Source organism: Dermacentor andersoni, chromosome 1 (assembly GCF_023375885.2).
Source record: "Dermacentor andersoni chromosome 1, qqDerAnde1_hic_scaffold, whole genome shotgun sequence".
Lineage (NCBI taxonomy): Eukaryota > Metazoa > Arthropoda > Arachnida > Ixodida > Ixodidae > Dermacentor > Dermacentor andersoni.
The window spans coordinates 78,877,101-78,900,385 of record NC_092814.1 but is presented as its reverse complement, the minus strand read 5'-3'; the positions used below and the strand labels follow the sequence as shown (position 1 = coordinate 78,900,385).

Genomic DNA, 23,285 nt, shown 5'->3' with positions numbered 1-23,285 from the left:
ATGTTGAGTATAATGAACCCTCATTACAGCAGCGCAGAGCATTACTAACGTTCTCTTACGTACTCGGAATTCAGTCATCACCGCAACACATATGCTACAACATCGTCACACAGTGCAACTCACGCTGACACTACACAAATAAACCGAACATGATTAAGCTGCTTGTGCTGCGATATGAGCAATATTGCTGGGAGTATGACATCCCTCGTGAAGTCCTCCAGGTTGCCAAAAAACCACAATTGCCCCCGTGGTACGATTTCACACAGTTGTGCGACTGGACATTAACACATTTAAAGAAAAGAGACACTCCACACGAACACATTATACAAGAATTCCGTGCTCTTCAGGACAAATATCAAAATCACATGCAATTCTACACTGATGGCTCCAAAACAAAAGAACATGTGGGTGTAGGGGCCGTAAGAGAAAATTGGGAAAGAAGTATTCGTCTACCAAAACATGCCTCTGTTTTCACTGCTGAAGTTTATGCTGTATGGGTTGTAATTAAAAAAGATTATCACTGGCAAGCAGAAAAACACAGTCATATACATTGATTCCTTAAGTACACTGAATGCTCTAAATCTGAAATCTGAGTGTGAACCCCTGCTGGGGGATAAACTAAACATGGTTGCGCTTAATAAATACGGGAGATCAATCCGCTTCTGCTGGGTACCAAGTCATGTTGGGATACCGGGTAACGAAGCAGCCGATATATGTGCATCGATGGCAGCGTACAAAGAGATAACAAACACAACACTTCCATACAAAGATAGCATCCGTGCGATTAGAAAAGCCTTAACGACAAAATGGCAACGCGAATGGGACCGTTGTGCCGACAGCAAGCTACATCTCACTAAACCCATAGTTGGCGAGTGGAAGTCATGTTACCATCAGGAGCGGTTCATCGAAGTAGTTTTATGCCGACTACGCATTGGGTACACACCTCACACACAATTATTTACTTGCGAAAGAGGACACACCAACATGCGAGAAATGTTAAGAGCCACTGACAGTTAGGCACATATTACTGACATGTACGCATATTGAAACACACAGACGAGGATGTTTGCACAAATTATGTCAACTACACATACCTTTACACCCTGCTCTAATTTTAGGCGATAATCCGCTAGTTCCATTATGTGACGTCCGTAAATTTCTAGATGACACTGGATTTTTACATGAAATACAGATTATTACCACAGCCTATGCCTTCATAAACTGGATTTTATAACACCTCGTGTTTGGCGCAGCATAGCCTTAGCCGCTTTTGCGCCATTAAACCCCATTTAACTAACTAACTCAATTTATATATTTCATGAATTTGTTGCGCTGGGTGTACAAGGATTCTGCAAAAGCTGTATTTACACATTACAAAATTTTTCGAGGTTCATGTGTAACATGTCAGTTTTGTTCCCGCTTCATATGTACTATCAGATGCAATTAACAGAATTGTGGTATAATTTTTCATTGCTGAGTTACGGAGTTGTAAACCTGATAGTTTCGTTTTCTGAAAAATTGCCATTTTAGCCAATTTTTCGAAAAAATTGACGACCTAAATCAAGAATTCGAAACCAACAGTCACTAGATTTTCAGTTTTCTTTTAATGCAACAAACCTCGTCAAGTTTGGTGTAGTCGGTGTCGAAAAAAAAAAAAAAAACGAATTCTTCTTTTACATGTATTTAATAGGAGCACCCAAGCCAAAGCTTCCTCTTTAAGTGGACGTCGGAATTGATTTGAGTTTTTCGCGCTCGCCTTAAAATTAATTTCATAGTATAACTCGATCGGGATCGTTGCACCCAGTATACGTTTCGTCGCTCATTGCTCTGAATTAAATACAAACGTTGCACAAGGAATTATTGTAAGTAAACTTCTACAACTGCTTACAAGGTGTGTGTGTGTGTGTGTGTGTGTACGCTACCTCTCTTTGTTGAAATTTAAAAGCAAATATTGGAAGCTGCATCGGCATATTTAACGTGGGGTAACACCCATTCTAAAGATCAACACCCAACATGGTTTGTTAACGTAGTGCTGTGGAGAACAAACATAATGCAAAGCGCAAGGGGGTGCTTACGTATGGGTAATTTGCACGTCCAGTTTCGTTGGCACAAACACTGAACGCTATGTATATATAGGAACCTTATACGCGCTTGCTTGACATGAGACTTAAATTTGGTCAGCTTAAACAATATGACTGCTTTATGCACCGATTGCTATGTTTAATAGAAAACGCCAGATACTCCTCGTCGCTTTAACTACTACGTTTTATCGAAATGTGAAGCTGGTAGTTGTGGTAACATACGCATGGAAGGGATGTATTTGTGTAGCTGAACCATCACGCTGTGGCTACCTGTGCTGTACCCGCAGTATCTAGAACAAACGCTCCAGACCTCACGTGGTGGTTGGGTCCTGGAATGCCGCAGTGGCGGGTGGAACCAGACACATGGGGCAGTGATCATATGCCAATAATGATTGGTTTGCACAGAACATGCATAAAGAAAATTCGACGACGAGTAACAGTCACGCATTGGGATAAGTTTCGGGAATCATCGATTGATGAAGTACCCTCAGAGCCCTCAGAAATTCTTCCCGCTTTGCAAGAACTGCTACGGAGGAACACCACTGTGACCACAGTTGACGAGGAACAACCTCAACCGGACCTCACCCTTTTGCAACTTTGGGCAAAGCGACGTCAGGCAGAATTGTATGCGTCGAGGAATCCCGATGCACCAGGTAGCCGTGCACGTGCTAACCATATAGCGGCGAAGGCGCGTCAGCACGAAAAGCAACTTTCTCGACGACGATGGTATGAGTGGTGCGAGAATCTTGGATCGGGCATTGGAAACAGAGCACTTTGGCGTACGTTCCGGTCAATGGAACGCGGTCATAAGCAACCTGACCCTGCAGCGAGCGTTAGGTTAGCGATGCAGAGTTCGCCACATCAATTTGCAGAACACGCTGCTAGAGCGTTTTTCCCGAAATACGATCAAGCGTCACCTATAAACTGCCCCGATATTGATGAGTCTGCCACAACCTCTAAATCCCAAATATCCAGCCCTTTCAACATGGCCGAACTAATAGCGGCGATTGAAACTTCGAAGCAACGAACAACACCTGGTCCCGATGGTATTCCTTATGAGGTTTTCAAGAACATGGAAGGAGCAGCTCTCGACGCACTTCTTCAGGCTATTAATAAAGTATGGGAGACTGGAAACGTTCCACCTGATTGGAAGCATTCAATTGTTGTCGCGATTCCGAAACCAGGAAAGTCTCCAAATAGCCTGCAGTCTTTACGCCCAATTTCACTAACCTCAACTGTCTGCAAACTCGCTGAAAAGATGCTGGCCACACGAGTTTCCTGGTGGCTTGAACGCCACGATAAATATCATCCTGCTCAAATTGGATTCCGTTCTTACTTGGGAACTGAAGACGGCCTTTCTATGTTATCAGACGATGTTTTACAGGTTTCTCCACACAGTCATGCTGTGCGCACGGTAGTAGCAACAGACATAACGAAAGCTTATGACAATATCGACCATGAAATCATTATATCTAACCTCATCGACCTGGGACTTCCACCGCGGGTGATAAGATTCATCTACTCATTCCTTCAGAATCGCACATTTGCGATTAGAGTAGATGGAAGGCAAGAAGGATACTTCACATCGAACAGAGGAGTCCCACAAGGTTCGGTTCTGGCTCCTCTTCTCTTCAACGTTGCTTTAATACCTCTGGCCTGGCAACTACATCGGATTCCGGATGTGAGGTTCTTAATCTATGCGGATGACGTCACTTTGTGGTCCGTGCATAAAGATTTATCTAGACAAACTCAACAGCTTCAAGAAGCCCTTGATGTGCTGAACAACTACGCTCGGAAAGCAGGATTGGACATTTCCGCCCAAAAATCAAGCTATGTTGTGGTGGCCAACAAGAAAGGACGCACAAGAATCACGCAGCACCCCTTCACATTTAGACTCGGCGCAGTGACAATCCCTGAGGCTTCTGAGATCCGCATACTGGGTCTCGATATTCACCAATCCGGCAGTGGTGCACACTGGCTCCGTAAAACCAGACAGAGTTCGACAAAAACACTTCACCTTATTCGTCGCATTGCAGCAAAAGCAGCTGGAGCTCGTACTGACGTAGCTCGACGGTTGGTGCGTGCAGTCTTGCAGCCACGAATTTTATATCAAGCACAATTTCAACGGCTGACTTTGGCATAGCTGGCACAGTTGGAGACGATTAATCGCGATGCTATGCGCACAATCACAGCACTGCCCCGCATCACTCCGATACCAACCTTACAGGAACATGCCCAGCTCAACACAATTGCAGAGCTAATTTTGCAACGTGAAAAAGCACGTGAAATAAAAAAGCAGCTTATTCCGGCTGTCGCTGCGTTGCATGCTCATTTTCACCGCGGCTCTCGGATTGACAATCAGCCCTATCCAATGCCTCCCTGGGAATTCACCAGCATCACAACTAATAAGCCAACGAAGTTACGACGCAGCGATACAACATTTATTATTGACGAACACAACAAAGTCGATGCATCATGCGTTAACACCTGCAAAGTCTATACGGATGCTGCCATTCTCCCAGACGGCGGAAGGACATCATTCCTGAGTACTACGCATAATTTCATCACCGGCCACCACCGCTATTTATCTACGGAAGCCAGCGCTCTAGTAATGGAACTTCAAGCCATCCACGACGCTGTGCAAGATGCGACATCTAAGCTGCCTACCATCAAGCAACTAGATATCTTCACTGATTCTTTAGCGGCTATTCAGGAACTCAAGAAGGTTGATAAGGCGATGGAAATCTGCGAGAGAATACACACTATGAATAGTAAGACAGCTACTTGCGTCAAGGTACACTGGATTCAAGGCCATTCAGCAAACCCTCACAACATTGCTGCTGACCAGCAGGCACACTGTCCTCCTAATCCTGATCCTCCACCTATTCCCCTCCCACCCCAACCCCGTAACTCGCTGCGAGCCCGTAAAAATGTTCTCCGGCAGGACACACGCGCTCTTATCCCACCGTGTGTCTGCTCCCTCCCCCTTCATCTTACTAGGGCGGAGGAAGTTGTGCTTAGGAGGCTTCGGGCCGGGGTGGCCCTTACACCGGCTGTTGTCTCAAGGTGGAACTGGTCGCATTTACCACTGGGTGCTACGTGTCCATACTGCTCCATTCCTGTGGTGGAATCAGATGCATACCACCTAATATGGACATGTACGGGTTTACAATCGGAACGCTCGCGTCTCCTACTGCAAGCCGGCCTCCGCTACAGTGTGACAACCAGCTATGACCGCTGGATACATGACAACAGATTCCACAAAACACTGCTTCAATTCATACACAACACAGGCCTCACAGCACACATATAATACACATATACGCTCCAAGAATTATGCCTTAAGGGCAAGCCTTTATCGCAATAAAAAAAAAAAAAAAAAAAAAAAAAAAAGCTGTCATATCTAATTTTTTTTAAAGGAATGTTGCTGTCAGCATACTAATAGGCGGTGTGCCTTTGCTTATAGGATGGAATGTTTCAGTGAGGCCACACGGCCCTGCGAAAACCATTTAATCGGCTGAGATAAAGGGCATATAGACTTTGTGACATGAGATAGTACTATTTGAATGTACCGCCACTCACCCGTCGTGGCTGTAGTAAACCATTAGTACAGCGCTGTAGGCATGTGCTTTGAGATAAGTGGTACACACGAACAGTGTGAGTCGTTTCATGACATGCTTTACGATGACTGCAACAGGTAGCCCAGGAGGAATCGGACCAATTATGAGAGAATTTTAGATGAGGGATTGCAAGCGGCTTGCGTATATACGCAAGAAATAGGGGCAGCAGAACTGCGCATGCGCCGAACCAGACGTGTGCTTGTGTCCTTGTGGAGGCTGGCTCGTAATACGCATCGCTGCCCCAAAGACGTCTCCTTGCTCTTGCCATAATGGTTCCCGAGATGCGTACTGAGACGAGTCTAGCCAAGACAAGCCTTCAAAGAAAGCACAATAGGTGTTGTTGCACGTGGAACACGGCGACGCCGTCATTTCGTGGTGGATGTTGTCGTCCTCCTCCTCTGGAAAGTGAGCGCGACAAACCGCCGACCACAAGGGAAGCCGATGACAATGGACGTATGCAGCCAACCCATTCCTTCCTCCATGGCTGTACCATACGTATAGCGACCATACCAGACGCTATAGACTTTTGGATTTCTTCTGCTCGGCTACAGTTGCAGCCCACGCACGTACATGCATTGTGCTTCTTCTCGGCACAGACCCTCTGGCGTGTAAATTGAATATCTGTTATAAAAAGTATTTCGTTATTTGGCTTTTCATGGTTGGTTTTATATTTCAAGAAATGCAAACGCAACTGTGACTATATCTTGAAGGCGCTGCGAGTGTGTGCGCCTTGCTTTTCGAGACGTCAAACCGCAGTCGTACCCAAGCGCCAGGGGGCCACAATACATTTGGTTACCCTAACCTAAAACTCACTATTAGATAATGCTTGGTACACGCGGAATATAGATGTGAGGATGGTAGTGATAAGACCGATCTTTTAGTTTACGCTATTCTTCTTTTCAGGTTGTGGCCCAGGTTCTGCCACTTGCGCCTTAAATCGCTGGAAAAAAGGGCAAGCTCACAAATAATGCTTTTCTAACTGTGATGGCCTTGGAATGTGTGATTTGCTGTGTGCCGCGCTTTTCAATGAAACGGAATAAAAAATATATGCTGAATGTTGCTGCAAATCGAATAATTGGTTTTAGCCACGCTTTTTTTTCCCGCCATGACGTATACTTGCAGATACACATGAGACGACATTCAGCTGTACGCTCACAAATCGTATACTTTATTGCAAGTATTCTGGTTACACACATCAATAAATTATTCGGAAGAGACAAGGAACTATGAAACAGGCAGCTTGTCCTTGCAGCCATTCACGATGTCTGAGAAGAGTAGCACTGATTTGCCAGCTGCGCTCTGATGGTTAAAGAAAGCTTCCAAATGAACGAATTTGCAAAGAAAGTGTGCAGTCGTCGTCAAAATGTGCACGATGTGGGTATCGCGAGGATGCCGAATCTCAGCCCAAGTTTAGCATGCAGCCAGTAAATTATCGCAGCGCTATGCTGGTCGCGTTCACTACTATACAAGTAGCAAAAGCTGAAATACAAGCTGTGCGTGCCAAGGTTTAGGAAATCTTTAGCTTTTTCGCTGATCCCGCGCCTCGTAAACATTTGACCGCGACTGTACGTGGTTACCATTGTATTAATTGTCGCATAGGATGCGTCGAACCAAACATACGCTCACCGATTCTATAAGCACAATCTTAAGCGAAAAAAAAAACACACTTTCTAAAAACTTTATTTTGCCAGCGATTTGCTTGTAACAGTAATTACAAAGTTCTCCCGTGAGTTACAGCTCTTACGAAGTGATACTGCTGTACCACATGTGATGGCCTGGAGCTTACACATCGCAACAGTTACATTATTTGATGTTGCGTAGTGTCAATATTTTTTCCTTGCCGTAGAAAAGTGGGAGAACGACATTTTTTCCAATATCTGGATATTTGAGGGCTGGGCCGAAATTATTCAATGGACGATTACTGTGATAGTGCCTTTTCTCGGCCTTATTCGAGCAAGGCGTCGTGTGGTGAGCACGGACTCGCGAAGAGCAGCACACACACCTTTGGTGTGATTAAAGCTTCTCTATTCTGGCTCCGCATCCGCGTACACGAACCCGAAGGCAGCCACTATGACGGCGACTCTTCACTTTGTTCGCTCAAGCACAACAAAAATACGCTATGCACAAAGAATTTTAGTTTCCTGAAGGCCCAAGCTTTAACTATATATACTCCGCCTCGCCAGTTCCGTGCAGTAGGGTAGAAACGCAGATCACGACATACAGGTCAGCTGCTGATCGCTACAAGTCTTTAGCGTTATAATGTCCTTATGATGGGTATATTCCTCCGTGCTTCTCATTACATTTCTTAATACGATTTCTCTGCAAGCATCTTCGTAACAAGCAGCGTATGAACGAGCGAGAAAGAAAAGTGAATAGAGGGTTGATACACGAGGCTTAGCGTGTTCTTCCTCCAGGTTGAACATACGGCACCCTTATACAACATATACCACTGCACGGAATTTGTGAGGCGCAGTCGATTGGGAGTAGTACAGCGCTCTTTCAACGCAGACCGCAAAAATATACAGGCTCGTATGTACAAGATATATGTTATGATATGAATGAGATGAAATAATGTACGAAAAAGTGCGGCATCAGGGCAAATGAGTACGAGCGTAAAGCCACAGAGAACATTTGACAGGAGTCCCGCAGAGCTTGCTCGGTTTTCATTTTTGTAACAAGCAATTCCAACAAATGAAAGAAACCGCATTAACGAGACAATGAAAAAAAGACTGCTGCAAGGCAGCTTTTTCAAAACATGCGTGCAGTCTTGCCGACACGCAGTTGAAGCTTCCCCTTATTTTTTCTTTCTTAGATGTCTCTTCAATTTTACTAAACTATCTTTGACTAACCGTATTCTTCTGCTTCAACACTCAAGTACAAAAGCAGCAACGAATCGGATACAACATTCTCATATCCACATTCAGGCAGCATGACACTTGCTTATACTATAGCTTTACCGTGCAACTGAACTTGTTGGAAGGAATGAGCAGTAGTCTTTTATTGACTCGACTTCTCATAGTTTGATTTCTTCGCTCAGTTAGGTCACGCTCTTAACTCCCAGCAAACACCAATGAAGTGCTTTATGTCCGCCTTTTAATATTTCCGGTTAAACCTTTCTATGCACCGTCAAAGTCAATGTTATTTCCTTAAGGGCATTAAAAAGGTGAACTGATGGAACTTACGATATGCGCAGCCCCGCACGAGGTATGCGGGCGCTCTAAATTTCTCTTTTTCGACACTATTGAAATCATTTCGTAAACTGCGCAGCTAGGAGCACGCTACCGGTAATCTCGTTAGCTTCCTGTTCGTGCCTTGCGCTTTCCCGCGCTCGTTAGGCTACAGAGAGGGGCTATTTGCTCAGAGTTAAGCTGACGCCTAACTGTACTGTATACGTACTGCCTGTAATGTAATATTCATGCTCCAAAGTCTCATAGTGCTCTTTCTTACCGACTTCATATAAGTTTCAGCGCTGGCATCACAGGTGTGACAGCGAGAATGTGTGAGCAGCACAAATAAGCGCGCAACACGTTGTCTGTCTGGAAACTTCAGCACGTGAAGGGCGACGAGGGCACTGTTGCAGTTTTTAAGGGCAACAGAATTGGACTAGCGGCTGTAGCCTGAACAGATGTTGATAGTGCTGCAAGTCTTGCTGTGCTGTGCGGTGACAGTATGCGGTGACAGTGACCGATTGTGATTGTGTGTCTATGCTCCTTTCTTTCTTTATCTCTACTTTGTTATCACTTGACCTCCCTCTCCACTCTTTCCCCAGGGTAGGGTAGCAAACCGGATCATCCCCCCTGGTTAACCTCCCTGCCTTTCCCCTTTTCTCTGTCTCTCCCTCAGCACGTGAAGTTGACAGCTCGTCTCGCGAACAAATCTTTTCGGTCTCTTCGCGAGCACAGTAATTATTAGCCCCATTAGAATGCTACCGGAATGATATCCGCTAAAATTCCGATAGCAAGGTTGAAATGATTAGTTATCAAGAAGCAAAGTTAACACAACGGCAACACATGTACCATTCTTGCTATTTATGTATACGTCTGTCTCGCACTCATCTGCCATCCGCGCGCTCGGCACAGCTGCATAAGTCGTCAACGCGAGCAGGACATTCGGGTGACCTTGTTTTCAATGACCAATTTGGACGTGTCCCGCGGAGTAAGCACGCACGTGGCCTATCTCATGAAACGAGAGTTGTTACATGAGCCGAAGTACAAAAGCGAACTGATGAATAGCAGTTGTCTGTCCTGTTCTCCGAAATATATTTTCTTTTTCGCACTTCACGTTTTCTTTTTGGCAAAACTGCTACGAATTAAAATTGAAGCCACTGTAATCATGAAAAGTGTTCAGTCTAAAGGGGATATCCTTGCAGGACTCTTCCGAATAATTTCCTAAAAGTGCCTGAAAACTTAGTCTAACCATTACGTGAATGTAAAAACTCCTCATTAATCGAGCCCCTGTACCGAAGCGTGGTGAGGCGCAGAATTGGGCCGTCACCTGCCCCCTCCAAGGATTCACTGACGTTTGAAGTTAGACGCATACCAGATTTGCCAGTATATCGCATTCGGAAGCACGTGTTCGCTGTCCTTGTAACGCTCCGAAATGTGGTGAGTGTACACAGAGGCGAACTTACGAGAATAAGGCTGCGAAAATTGCAAGCTTGGGCACAGACTGTGTGCGCACTCCGGTCCCTCTCTATAATCCTCATGTTTCTTGTGTTTCGTAATTCTTTACCAAGCTTTCGTTGCTTTGATTGGGGCTAAATATGTTATACGTTGCGTCACTGAACACAAGAGAAGCCACACATATGGCGTTGCCGTTCTTTTTTTGTGTGTGTGGTTAAATAGATAACGGGCGTATGCTCATTTGCTCAAGCGAGCGTGCGAAAAAGTGTCAGCGTGGTTAAACGTGACTAGCTCGATTCGCAGGCATTGCGCGGAGTGCGCGGATGTTGAGGGATCCTGAGCGCTCGCACTGACATGGCACGGGAAAACATCAGATACTTAAGAAACAGCGTCTTCGATGAGAGGTCTTTTCCATGTGACAAAGCTTATGCAGATTACTGCATGACAGCGCAGCTGCGCTGAAATGGACAGCTGAGTTCGGCCGCGAGAGGGATGTGGAATCTCGCCAAACGTGAAATACTCCATTTGCGGTTTGCAACGGCTTGGTATGGGTGAGGAGTAGCATCACCTGGATGGCGGCTTGAAGCAAACATCTGGCAATTAAGGGAGGCGCTTATAAGAGACCCATTTGCGTTAGTATAAAGCTATCTGGATGAAATTTATGCAAAATGTGAAATTTAATCTACTATTTTCGAATGCTTTGTTTGGTAATATATTATCCAGTTATTTTTCTGTGCCTCTTAGAAGTGGATCTGGACTTCGTACCTAGCTTAGGAGTGTTACAATGTAGCCTATATTGCTCGTATGAAAGATTGAAAATAAGCTCAAATATTAATTTTCCTTTAATGTTAACATTTAAAAAAATATTTAATTTCAAGTATTATTGAGAACTTTGGTGAGTTACCTAAAATGCGCATGACCAAAATTGTTTTTCATTACAATTTGATCGAGATATTTGTGTTTTACATGTCCTTGTGCATGTGCATGCAAAAGTTGGCTGATAAATGAGTCATGTTAAGCTAAGCACAATAACATTAAGCACATTAATTTTTGTGCATATGCAAAAAAAAAAAAAGCCTAAAACTGAAAAAGGAGAAAAATTAGATTGAAAGTTTCTAAAATGCTTATTGCTATTTCAGGTGATCAAATTGCATGAAGTTTGGCTGGAATGCAGACCAGTTTTTCCAAGAGAAGTGAATCACTTCAAAATTCGCCTGCTGCGTAGGTAGTAATCAGAACCCTCAGAACCCTTGCGAGCGTCCTCTTCAAGGCGCTCTTTCATTGCGGCCCTGCGACGACGAAATTTAGCTACAGCTGTCGTTTTTCCAGATATTCTTTTAATTCTTCTCTGATCTCTCTGGTTGATCAGAGCGATCAACTGCCGAGTTGGAGGACGGCCAACTTCAGTAGAGCGCCCTCAAATCTTTCGTGGTCTTTCTTGAAGCAAAGTATGGCTACTTCGGCAGCCATACAGAATATTTTTTGGGGGCGCAGAGCTACTGAATCGTGTTGTTCAGACTCAGCCGCGTTTTGTGCTTTGACGAGAACACAACGAGACAACAGCTATTCGCCTGCCAGCTTCTCATAAACCGGAAGCCAGGCTTTCGCTTCAGCGATACTGGTGGAAATTTGAAGAATGAGCGGATGCCGGCTTAGCCACTGGTAGTGCTCGCTTGCGCTTACGCGAGGACATATATATATATATATATATATATATATATATATATATATATATATTTAAAGAAAAACGTAACTTTTCCGGCCCACATCTCGCCTTAAATGTTTCAGCGATGAAATTGATGATTCACAACAAGACGATTTGCGCTTGAAGGCAGACCACCGGGTATTTTCTTCCTGAAGGGCAGAGGGAAGCCAAGTGTGTGTGTGCGCAGTAATTTGCTTTCCGCGCACCAATAAAATACTACGAGGTTTCCTTGGAGAAAGCCTGCGCGGCGTCTTAATTGAGATTAATTTCTGTCATGGACCTTCTGCGCACGCAAATGGAAGACCTCTGCATAATTTTGAACTTTCAGATTTTTTTTTTTAATTTCCGGAAAATGTTTTTGTCCGTTTGCTGTTTAGAAGTTTGCCAAGAACAGAGTTAAAGCGTTCTGTTCTGAATAAAGAGGCAACACATTAGATCCGCAACTTTGGCGCTGCGAACGGAAAAAAAAAACTATCTTGTTGTTTGGTGTCGGTGCGCGATATGTATGTAGAACTGTGCTGCGGTAGAAACCTGGGATTGAGAGCTTTGGCACCGGCACCGAGCATGGTGTTACTTTACAGCGCAATCCTGCAGGCATTTACGAAGTAAAATTGGTCCTTTAGGAGACCTTCTGGTTAGTGTAGTGATTCTTCTGTCAAAATGTACACCCGTGACAAAATTATACGGGCCAGGGATTACGCGATAAAACTCGCTTTCTTCTCTGTCTGTGAACGCAACTAGAAATTAAAGACTGCAGTGCAAACTTGGCATTACGAATTTTCTAATGCAGTCGTCAGTTTCCGCTTACGCGTGTTAATAACGTAGAAATTCTACTTTTTTCGGCGACCCTGTGGTCCGTATACTTTTGCTCACGGGTGTACGCGCCTCACAGCGGCGGACGCCTGGTGTACCAAATTGTTTCGCTAGGTCCAAGTCTGGTCCGACCGCTTTCTTTTTAGCAAATGTTCGTCATTCGCTCTTTGCAAGTTCGTTTTCTTTCTCGTGTTTATCTTGCTATATACAATTTACGTGGATCGCGCTTGCAGATATTGTTTTTGAGCATCCCAGTTTTGAAATACACCTTTATGCTTGCAAAAGAAACTTCCAATGTCGCATCACTGACGCAGTCTATCCGACGTGCTCTGCTCGAGCCCTGAATCGACGTCACACTCTTGTGCTTCGCTCCGCTTCGCATCGCGCGTGTCAGACTTCCTCTTCCGGAACCTTGAGCGTCGAGTGGCAACTATTGGGGTCGGAACAAAGCGCAAGGCCGTTAGAAAAGGTAGATAATCTGACAGGTGCTCGCAGTGCGCTTTAATTGAGTTTGTGCAATACTAACGGGAGTGTGTTCGCTTTCTTATTCATTTATGTGCGCCCAGCAACTTGCACGACATGAATTTACTGTAACTCACCCAAGAATACAGCCCTAATGCTTTTTTTTTGGTCCATGCACCATTGCAGACAACCTTTACGACACGTGCGGCAAAAACTCGTAACTGAATGAGAAACTTGGTACACTGTGATAGGCTCATCTGTAGTAAGTTGTGTTAACGCTCTTGCATTATAAGCTTAGTACACTGTGTATATTAGCGGGCGTTCAATTCCTGTTACCCATCGTGGTGGCTTAGCGGCTGGGTTGTTTCGCTGCCAAGCACGGAATGGCGAGATCAAATCCCGGCCGCGGCGGCCGGATTTCGATGGCAGCGAAATGCAAAAGCGCGCGTGTCCCGTGCATTAGATTCCCAGGTGGTCAAATTTAATCCGGAGACCCTCGCTGCGGCGTGCCGCATAACCAGATTGTGGTTTTGGCACGGAAATTCCCAGAATTTAAGTATGAAATAGATGTTCGTGTTAAGGCAGAGAATAAGTCTTTCGATATGGCCCCGAGTTTGGCAATAAAATAAGGGGAAAAAAAAGTCGAGATTATTCTGACACTGCACATTCTTACTCATGTGCCCTTCTCTCGAACAAACAGGCAAACGGCAATCACCGAGGCGAAATATTTGTCACGTCAATGCCTATCTTTTGTTTGTTTGTTTCTACTATCCGCAACTGTTTTGACAAGAGGTGCAATATTTTCTCATAGCTTCACGTGGCCTTATAGAACGTCCCTATCACAGCCCCGTGCTGCTCACAAACATTGATATACATATACACACAGTACCGCGTACATATGTTATATAATACACTTCAGCGGAAACATCTTAGGCGAAAGACACCGGACCCCCGCGAGGCACAGCAGACGCATTTTATGCTGAGTGGCCTAGAGGTCCGACTGAAATGTGTGACGTCGGGTGCTGGCACAGCGTTTCTGCGCATGGAAGCGCGGTAACGACTCGTGTGCGGGATGCACGCTTGCTTGCTTTTCTTTCGCTTGTTGAATTCGCGCGGACAGCGTCGCCCAGCCCGGGCCGCCATTTGGCGCATGCGTCGCTGGGCGCGCAGCGGAAGGTAACAAAGACCCGGCGGGCATAACGTGCCTAGTGGTCAGGCAGTTTATAATGTGTGCCTTCGTCTTGCTCTGACTGGAGAATATCATGAGAACGTACGATAAGCCTTTCTTCAATCTAATCCGCTATATGCGAGGTTACACCACGGCGAAAGAGAAAAGAATATAAGTGGTAGAGGGGAGTGTAGGGAAGAGGCTGAAGGCTGCTGGCTGCACGGGATACACAGAAAAAAGATAAGTAGACTTTCTTTCAACTATTCTTGATTTGCATTGGCTGTAACCTTTGAAACCTTAGAAAAACGTAGTAGTTGCGCTACAATCGCTTTTTTTTTGGTGACGTAAAAAGAACGCGAATTGGTTACCGTACTTAGGTGACAATTACATCTTTGAATTCTGGCTGATGTGAAGTACGAATAAAAATGAAAATAGTTCTCGAAGATGTAGCGAAATTGCTTTGTTCTCTGAAACGGGCTGCCTGCATTACTGAACGCACTATGGCAAAGCGCGCCTACAACGTTGGACGCTTGATTCACCTGTCTAAAGGAATTCCACGTGGCGTTGGCCGCAGGTACTGCTTTTAGCAGCCCAAGGCTAAGATGCAGTTTCCATTAGCGCCGGCTAAGCGTCAATTTCTACCTTCACAGTGCAAAAAAAAAGTTTATTATTCTCCATGAAAAGTATGCTTTCAGTTTTCTTACTGGAATGGTAGCATAAGTATGACGAGAAGGCTACGTCATCTACACTATAGCCTATGGAGTGCCACGACGCTGAAGTGCCTCAATTGCCGTTAAGTCTCGCGTCCACCTGCAGCCAACCACACCCTACTCCTATGATGTGACCCAATGAATATTTTCCTGCAAAACTGGAACAGGAAGTCGGAAAATTAGGTGCACTGGAAGTAATCTGAAAAGACTTCGAGATCCTCCCACGCTTTCTTATCTCTTTTGCTCTTGCATCTTTTACCCCTTACTGCGCACAGAAAGTAGAAAAAAATGGAAAGAAATGGGAGGGCAAGCTTATCCCTAACCACCACGGGGCTCGTCGTACTAATGAACTCAATAAACACATTTACAGGAAACAATATTTGACCCACGGTCGTTTAAGAGAAAGTATAAGCAACTTCGATATTAGCGTACTGATTTAAGTCCGGCACGATCCACGCACATAGCTTGAAAGCCTCCACCTGTGAGAACTCTCGCATGTTGGAAGTGTCGATTGTCAGGACGACATGTAATACGCGACGGCCTTTACTTATTATTGCTGAACCTGTTGGAGATTATTACAAAAATTGTAGGTGCTTTTCATGCGGGCCTACACATAGAAAACTTAGCTTGAGAGACGCAAGAACGAAGCGTTTCGACTACAAGCTGAGCAGAATGTACAGTCGGCCAAAAGTATTGTGGAGTTTGTTACTGTAATCTCAGCCTAAAGTGTTATAGGCTACAGCCACGCGTATTCTACGGCGAAATTGCGTAATGGACTTGAGCGAAAACAGCGCAAAATAACAGGACATGAGAAAACGACAGATTATATACTGCGCTGTTGTCTGTCCTTTTCTCGCGTCCTGTTATTTTGCGCTGTTCCCACTCAAGTCGTGAACGAACCGGCGCAAATGCGTACGCTACTGCAGTGCATAAGGGAGTTCCACACCGGTTTTCGGGCGGCGGCGGTGTGGTCGTTATCGAGGAGGCACTCGCGAAGTAGAGCCGGTGCAGCATAGAGGAACATGCGTCGGATTTAACGGAGAGTATAGAACTGTACTGAGCGCGGATGTGCTGAAACGTTTGAAAAAACGTGGAACTCGCCGCGATAGCTCGGTGGCCACGGCGTTGCGCTGCCGAGCGCGAGGTCGCGAGTGCGATCCTGGCCGTGGCGGCCGCATTCCGATGGGACGGAGTGCAAAAACGCTCGTGTACCGTGCATTGCGGTGCACGTTAAAGAACCCCAGGTGGTCAAAATTGACCCGCAGTCTCCCACTACGGCGTGTCTCATAATGAGATCGTAGTTTTGGCACGTAAAACTCCAGAATTTACTTTTTGTAAGTGAAAAGACTCGGCTATAACAAAATAATTGCACCGGATTGGGTCTCTCAAAGTCTTGGGTAAATTTCGGGTAGAGTAGAGGCAGAACCTTAGAAAAGGTGTGAGAAACCCCTTATACAGTTTTGCTGTCACATGTATGAGTTGCTCGGATTTGCATACATATGCGAATGTCGTTGTTTGTATTGTTTCACCAGCACTGGCTGCTCCCAACTTGTCACATGACTACCCGGTTTTCCAACGCTGCAATTATCGGCATCGACATTCAGTTTGTGTCGCGCGCACCTCATGTTGCGTCGCGGCGCATCCGATTTTCTTCTCGTATGCCGGTGTCCGATGTCCTGATGGGATTTGTTGTGCATTTGTCTCAGAAACTAGAGGATTCAGTTTCAACTGTGGCTGATCGTTGCCATAGAAACGTGCTCGGTTACACACACTCACAAATGCTTCCTCTTTTCGCGCAATCGCCTGTTATTCGAGAGAAATGTGTGGAAGCAGGCTTCTCTCAAGTTCACTTGTAGTGGAGAAGGCAGCTTTGACTACTGCTTTTTAGTGAGCTGGGGAAAACACGGGGAAGGCGGGAGATGGAAATTCAAGACGATGAGCAAAACGGGAACAAGGTGAAAGCAGGAGCCAACGTTTCGACAAGGGGACTTTTCTTCTTAGTGAGCTGCGCACACAAGCACCAAGTGACAGCTTTGGAGGCGCGCTGTAAGTGCGAAAAAAAAGTGCTGTCGCTCATATTGAGACGCGGTTGCTATACGGCTGGTGGTAAAATTCAGAGCTCGTATTTATAAAACAATTTGTGCACTAGAGTGCAATATTCTCTTTGTGTCTACACATACCAGAACTTTGCTTGATAGACGAAGTGACGTCCAAGTGAATTTTGTAGGGCCCCTTGCTTCTCCAACGAACAAGAATTTGCTAACGGCCCTGGTGACCATATAGCGTAGACATAGCGTGACAATGCAGCTTGCAACCTGCAGTTTTAATCGGGTTTTCTTTTTGGCCGACTGTACAATTGGTATGACATGAGTTGAATGTTATTGCCAAACGCAATTTCAAGGCGGCGCGTTCGTCGGTGGTTTCTGAGGTCATGAGTAAAGAGAACTAAATGTAGTAGCATGACTATAAAACCACCGGAAACGAGACCACGCTGCGAAAAATTCCAAGCGAGAACTGGCATATTGCAGTCTTAACGTTTCCTGCAGCCTTTGACCCTTCCAATTTAGTTTAAGGGTGCGTGCTCTAGTAGTAGAAATGGACGAAAAAGAATGCACCGATGGTTGCCATACTCCCTAATGCGAAATTTGAGCGCAGCTCTATACTTGTTTTCGTTTCGCGATATATTTAGGCAAAGAATTTGAGAGAGACATGTAGCAGAGTCGGCAGTCGTCGAAAGTCTGACCTGCGCGTCAAGCGCACCGACTTTTATACATGACTCGTCGAATGTTACAGTGTAATCGCTGGTGCTTCGTGGCGTAATTCGTGTCACGCATACAATCAGATTACAAAACAATCTCAAACTGTGGCAACTGAAACAAGCGCGAACGAGACCAAACCACGCAAACCAAAGAAGCGCGAGTAAGAGCCGACGCGAGCAAGAGCTGACGCAAGTAGACGATAGCATGAAATGAGTGGTCCGGCTGAGACCAGATACGATTACGCATCGAGCGGTCGGGCGGCTCCGCATGACACCACTTTCCCACGCGCACGTCACTGAAGGGCCCACTCTCATTGGTCTCCGCCGTTCGAGGCTCGCGTCTTTCATCTCCCGCTCCGCGTTCGCTCTTTCACCTTTCGCTGTGCTCGTTCGCTCGGTTACGCCACCGACGCCGACGCTCGCCGCAGGAACGGGCACCTAAGATCTGCGCTCTAAAAAAACACTGTCACGTAAGAGCACATCACGTTCAACCAGCGATCTTGCACATGCAAGTAATGGCAGCCAAAGCTTCGGTACTCTCGAACAAAATGCGCATAACCCATGAATATTGACAAACCTCAGTGTGCTTACGATGAGAAAAAAATGAGTTGTCTTTGCTTCATGGCAGCTGTGAACTATACCAGCCTGCGCTAATTCGCACAGTGTCGGAACAGCTGAAAGGATGCTTTGAAGCAAATTACTTTTGCTTTCTTTGGCAGATGCTTCTGCCCCGAAGCAAACACAATTAGTGCGGCCGCCTGCATCGTTTACATCGTTCTATGCCAAGCTCTCGACGAGGCTCGTGCGCACGTGGCTCCCGTACTTTCGCTGTCGGCACTCGGCGCCTCGAAGAACGAGTCCACCGTGAAACAAGACGGCACCTTGCCGAGCAGTTCTGGCCGGTGGTCCGTGGCCCGGTGGCGGCGGCGTGATGAGTGGGCGGGAGCTGCTGTCGCTCGGAGTCAAATGGGAGTATCGAGGTGCTCGCACAGCAGGCTCTGGCGTCGCAGGAACTCCTCGTGCAGGCCCAGCTTGGTGAAGTTGTTCTTGATTGGGTGCGGTGAGCCCTTCTGTGTGCGGTTCGACAGCTCGGTGGTCTGGCGCGACGTGCTGCTGTTGTCCTTGTTGCGCAGCAGGCGATTGGTGGGCGTCGTATGCCAGGACGAGGTGTACTTGAGCATGCGGCGCGTGCAAACGCCCCGCGTGGACAGCAGCGCCGACAGGTCGCGCCGGTACTGCTTGGTCAGGATGGCGTAGAGGAACGGGTTGGCGCACGAGTTGAGGGGGTAGAAGAAGACAAGCAGGATCTTGGACTTTGGCACATCGATGAGCGGGTAGCCGGCCACTGCGGTTAGTCCGAAAAAAGCGATGGGCGCCCAGCAGGCGAAATCAGTGAATACGAGCATGGCCATGCGCTTGGCCACTGACGTGTCCTTGTTGCCGCAGTGGGAACGTGGTCGCTGACCCGATATGGCCAAGTACATCTTGGCGTAGCAGGCGCATATGAGCAGGAAGGCGAGGCCGTTCATCGACAGCAGGGTGAGAAGGTAGAGCAGGTCAGCAACCGTGCTGTTCTCCATGGGCAGACATATGGACGTCTTGCTGTAGCTGCTGATGCCGAGGAGTGGCAGGGAGGCCGCCAGCAGCGCGTAGACCCAGCCGCACGCCATGATACGCGCGGCGGTGCGCAGTCGTAGCCTCCTGTTCAGATGCACGGCGTACGTGATGGCGTACCAGCGCTCGAGGGTGATCACTGTGAGCGTGTAGATTGAAAGCTCGGACGCGAACACAGTCAGGAATCCCGCCACTTTGCAGCCGGCACCTGCGTTCAACGAAACGTGCGCATCGTACAGCGACAGCGAATAAACATTACTTAAATAGCGCTGGAACAGAAATGGCACAGAATATGACGACGCAAAGAGGGCTACGCTAACCACTACTTTAGTCAGTGCCTCGGACCGACGCTGCGAGACAACTTCGCATTCTAGCACGCACGCTCTCCTTAGCAGTGTGGCACACCGCACATACAAGGCGCACAAGGCTGCACAGACTAAACCTTTTACTGCAACTCGGAGCTCCGGCCTGACTGTACCGACGCGAAACGTCTGTTTTGTGTCGGTTGTAGCTTGGAGTTGCCTTCACGAATGTCTACTCAACACTAATTGGAATTTGCTGATAGTCCTGCGTGTGATGTTTGCGGATGCGAGGAGAACATTGACCACTTATTGTGCCACGTCCTCAATTTCAAGCGCAACGACAATCTTTGTCAAACACATTGAGGAAATTAGGTGATCGTCCTCTGAGTGAACAGATAGAACTAGAGCACAAGTCCACACCGATTATCGGCTCAGAAGGCCGTGAAGGCACTTTTGTGCTTTCTCAGAACGTCTGGTTTGCGCGAGTGGCTTTAACTCAAGTACTGTCCGTGCACTCTCTGTACCTTCTCTCTCCCTTCTCTCCCTTCTCTCTCTTCTCCTTCTCTTTCTTCCCTTTCTCCCTTCCCCTAGCGTAGGGTAGCCAACCACTCTTGATTGGTTAATATCCCTGCCTTCCTTATATTACGCCCTCTCTCTATTTCTCTCATATATAAAAATTAAGACCTCCTATATATGGCCTAACGGGCCTACATACGCGATGAGCAGGTTATTAGGACAGCAGTGAAAGCTATTTTTTTCCCAAAGGGGTGCGTCTTGAAAGCGAAAATGCATGCGACAATCCTCTTTCCTCGTTTTCTTCTCATGCATTCTTCACACTAGCGTTGCGTACCCGGTTCGCGAGCAAGAAACTTTGGTTCTTGTTTTATTGGGTAAGTTGAATTCAGTTCTCTTACTGTACTGCATACGTTTTGCTGATACATGGCAGTTGTTTAGCCTGAGCTGCATTCAGGCCAGCGTTAGAAAATGAGAGCTGCTCACTGCATACTGAAACGAGGCGCCGAAATGGTTTCGGCTTTCCGATGGGAGAGCGGCTGAAAGGAAGCTGCGTTCCCGTGGTCGTGCAACCATCTGCAGCCGCGCGAAGTGCCTAAAAAGTTCAAGGACTGCGTGGTTTTCCGGCGACAAGCAAGAGCTTTTGCCACAGCTTATTATTCTGCTGTTTCCAGGGAAGAATGCAACCACCATAAATAAATGATTAGGTTTGGTGGCATGCTGTTACGCCGCTGAATGAATACTGATGATGTGCGGTGTGCAAGTGATAGCAGGAGAAAAGGCGTGCCGTCAAAATTCGTTTCAGTGGTGAAGCAGCATGCGGAATGACGCGGGGGTGTGAGTTTCACAATTGGCGCGACATTTACCAACCACACTTGAGCTGGGTGAGTATCGTAGACGGGCAACGTGGTAGCTGAGGCGGCTTTCGTGCTCGCGTGCCGTGAGCACTTAATTAATGGCACGACCGATGGATGAAGGTCAAGCGTACCGTGTTGCCACAGGATGGCGTGGCTGAAGTACCGGCCGCGCGTGTGCAGGTCTTCAGAGGCGATGACCAGCAGGTAGGCGCCCATGCAGAGGTCGGCGAAAGCTAGGTTGCACATCAGGAACTTGGACACAGTCAGACGACCGCTGAGCAGCACCAGAAGCACGGCCAGGTTTCCGAACACCGCGGCTACAACCACGAACCATACGGCTACGCGCAGCACCATGGTGCCCATAACGTCCTCGCACGGGTTGAACGCGTCCGGCGCCGGAAGACACTGCACCCGCCGGCTGGCTAGCTTGCCGCACGTCACCTGCGATGCACAAAACGCCGGTGTTGGTATCACGTCGGTACAACACTGCACTAGCTGATGGCACACAGTGGCTGTAGTGCACTCGGCGGATACTCAGTATGGTAGTCTATCAGTGGACATATGGACTTTTCGGCGGTCACTTAAGTGATACAGCGAAAGTCATAGTGGTGCCATTAAAAAAAAAAAGTGTGGGAAAACTATACACAAGACAGCACTACTACCGGTCAACCAGCTGGGAGTGATGTATATAGCATTAAAAAAAATCCGTATCACCTTTAATTGCAAAACCGCGTCTCAACGTGCAAACGTGGTGAGACCCGATAGAAACCTACTACGGAAACACTTGGTCATTGCCTTCGGAAGCTGGATAAGTAATTTTGGCGATAAAAGTTAAGACAAGCTTCTGAAAACTGATTTTATGACCTTCATGTAGTCGGTTTTCTTTGAAAACACTGGAATAGACTTATCTTTCCTCTGTCCGAAATGTCTTCATCCTCTCATGTCTGGAATTATATTGATGTGTCCCAACTCCATCTTAACTATAAACAGCGCTTCTTCAAGGATTTCAGGGTCCTTTACTTTTTTGTACCTCACTGTCTGTGCATGTGTACATGTGTGCATGTGAGTAGCACATGTGCGTACCCAAGCAACGTACTCCCTATTTCACAAAAGAGCTGCCCTTCTGAAGATACTTTACACGCGCTTAATTATTGCAGTGCATTTTTAAGTGCTTAACATTACGCTTGAATGTTAATGCGAGAGGGGAAGTGAGGGAGATAGAAAAAACATAAAGTTGAATGCAAATATTCTTGCTTATTCTTAGCGCATAGCCCTAGACTGTGGGCTACCATTGTGCGCTAAGAAGCGGAGTGGAGCCAGAAGGACCATAGGAGGAGTATCATGGGAGGAGTGTGAGAAAGAAAATCAAGCAATATAAAAGGGTCATAATGATATTGTAGAGATCAGACAATGAAAAAAAGACACACACACATTTCGAAGGCGGACAACCTAATACTGTGCATTTAATCGCAGATGATTCGGGAGAAAATGTTTCATTGTACGACCATGAGAAGGTTGTTTTAGTCTATCATTTCCATCGCTTGGAAAAAAAAATAATAATCCTTTTTTATTGTATGCCAGGAGATGTTGGTGCCTGTTAAATGGCGCGGGCTACATTTCTTAATTCATAGATAAGGTTAAAAAAAGCCTAGAGACTAGAGAAAAGATTACAATAACAACAGTTCTACACTTCACGTACACAACAAAAACAATTGCTTCTGATCAGTTCCTTAAGCGATCACCTTAAGGTATCTAAATGACGAGCGTTATAAATGGTAGGTATATATCGCTTCCTTTAAACTGAACTTAAAAAAATTTGGTTGGCGCCAGCATCATCCAAGGAAAAAATAAAAAAAAATCTAAATATTGTTCGAACTTCTCGTTACTTATATGAACTGCAGGATTGATATTTTTTTTTGTTCGCCGATATGACAAAGAATGTCATAAAATTTGAGGTTCAGATTGCTGCAAATACATATACAAGAAGCTATAAATGTTTCACTGTAATGTGTTGGGTAGTTTTCTGGAAACAGTACAGTACTCGGGAAATTAAACGCGAC

General features: G+C 46.3%; 2 protein-coding genes across 3 annotated transcripts in view; one reads left to right on the top strand and one right to left on the bottom strand.

The window, feature by feature from the left end:
* The window catches only part of LOC126544056 (E3 ubiquitin-protein ligase RNF31-like), a 93,572-nt gene extending 86,816 nt beyond the window's left edge, over positions 1-6,756 (top strand). For both annotated transcript variants that reach the window (XM_055061629.2, XM_050191256.3), the window contains one exon: positions 6,605-6,756. In XM_055061629.2, the coding sequence (XP_054917604.2) occupies positions 6,605-6,637 (33 nt within the window). In that variant the 3' untranslated portion in view covers positions 6,638-6,756. The remainder of the gene's footprint in view (positions 1-6,604) is intronic.
* A 90-nt stretch (positions 6,757-6,846) lies between these two features.
* Lgr1 (Leucine-rich repeat-containing G protein-coupled receptor 1) overlaps positions 6,847-23,285 on the bottom strand; it is a 272,908-nt gene continuing 256,469 nt past the window's right edge. The window contains exons 12-13 of the mRNA XM_072287532.1: positions 21,357-21,758; positions 6,847-19,761 (exon numbers count right to left, since the gene is read on the bottom strand). Of these exons, the coding sequence (XP_072143633.1) occupies positions 18,902-19,761; positions 21,357-21,758 (1,262 nt within the window). The 3' untranslated portion in view covers positions 6,847-18,901. The remainder of the gene's footprint in view (positions 19,762-21,356; positions 21,759-23,285) is intronic.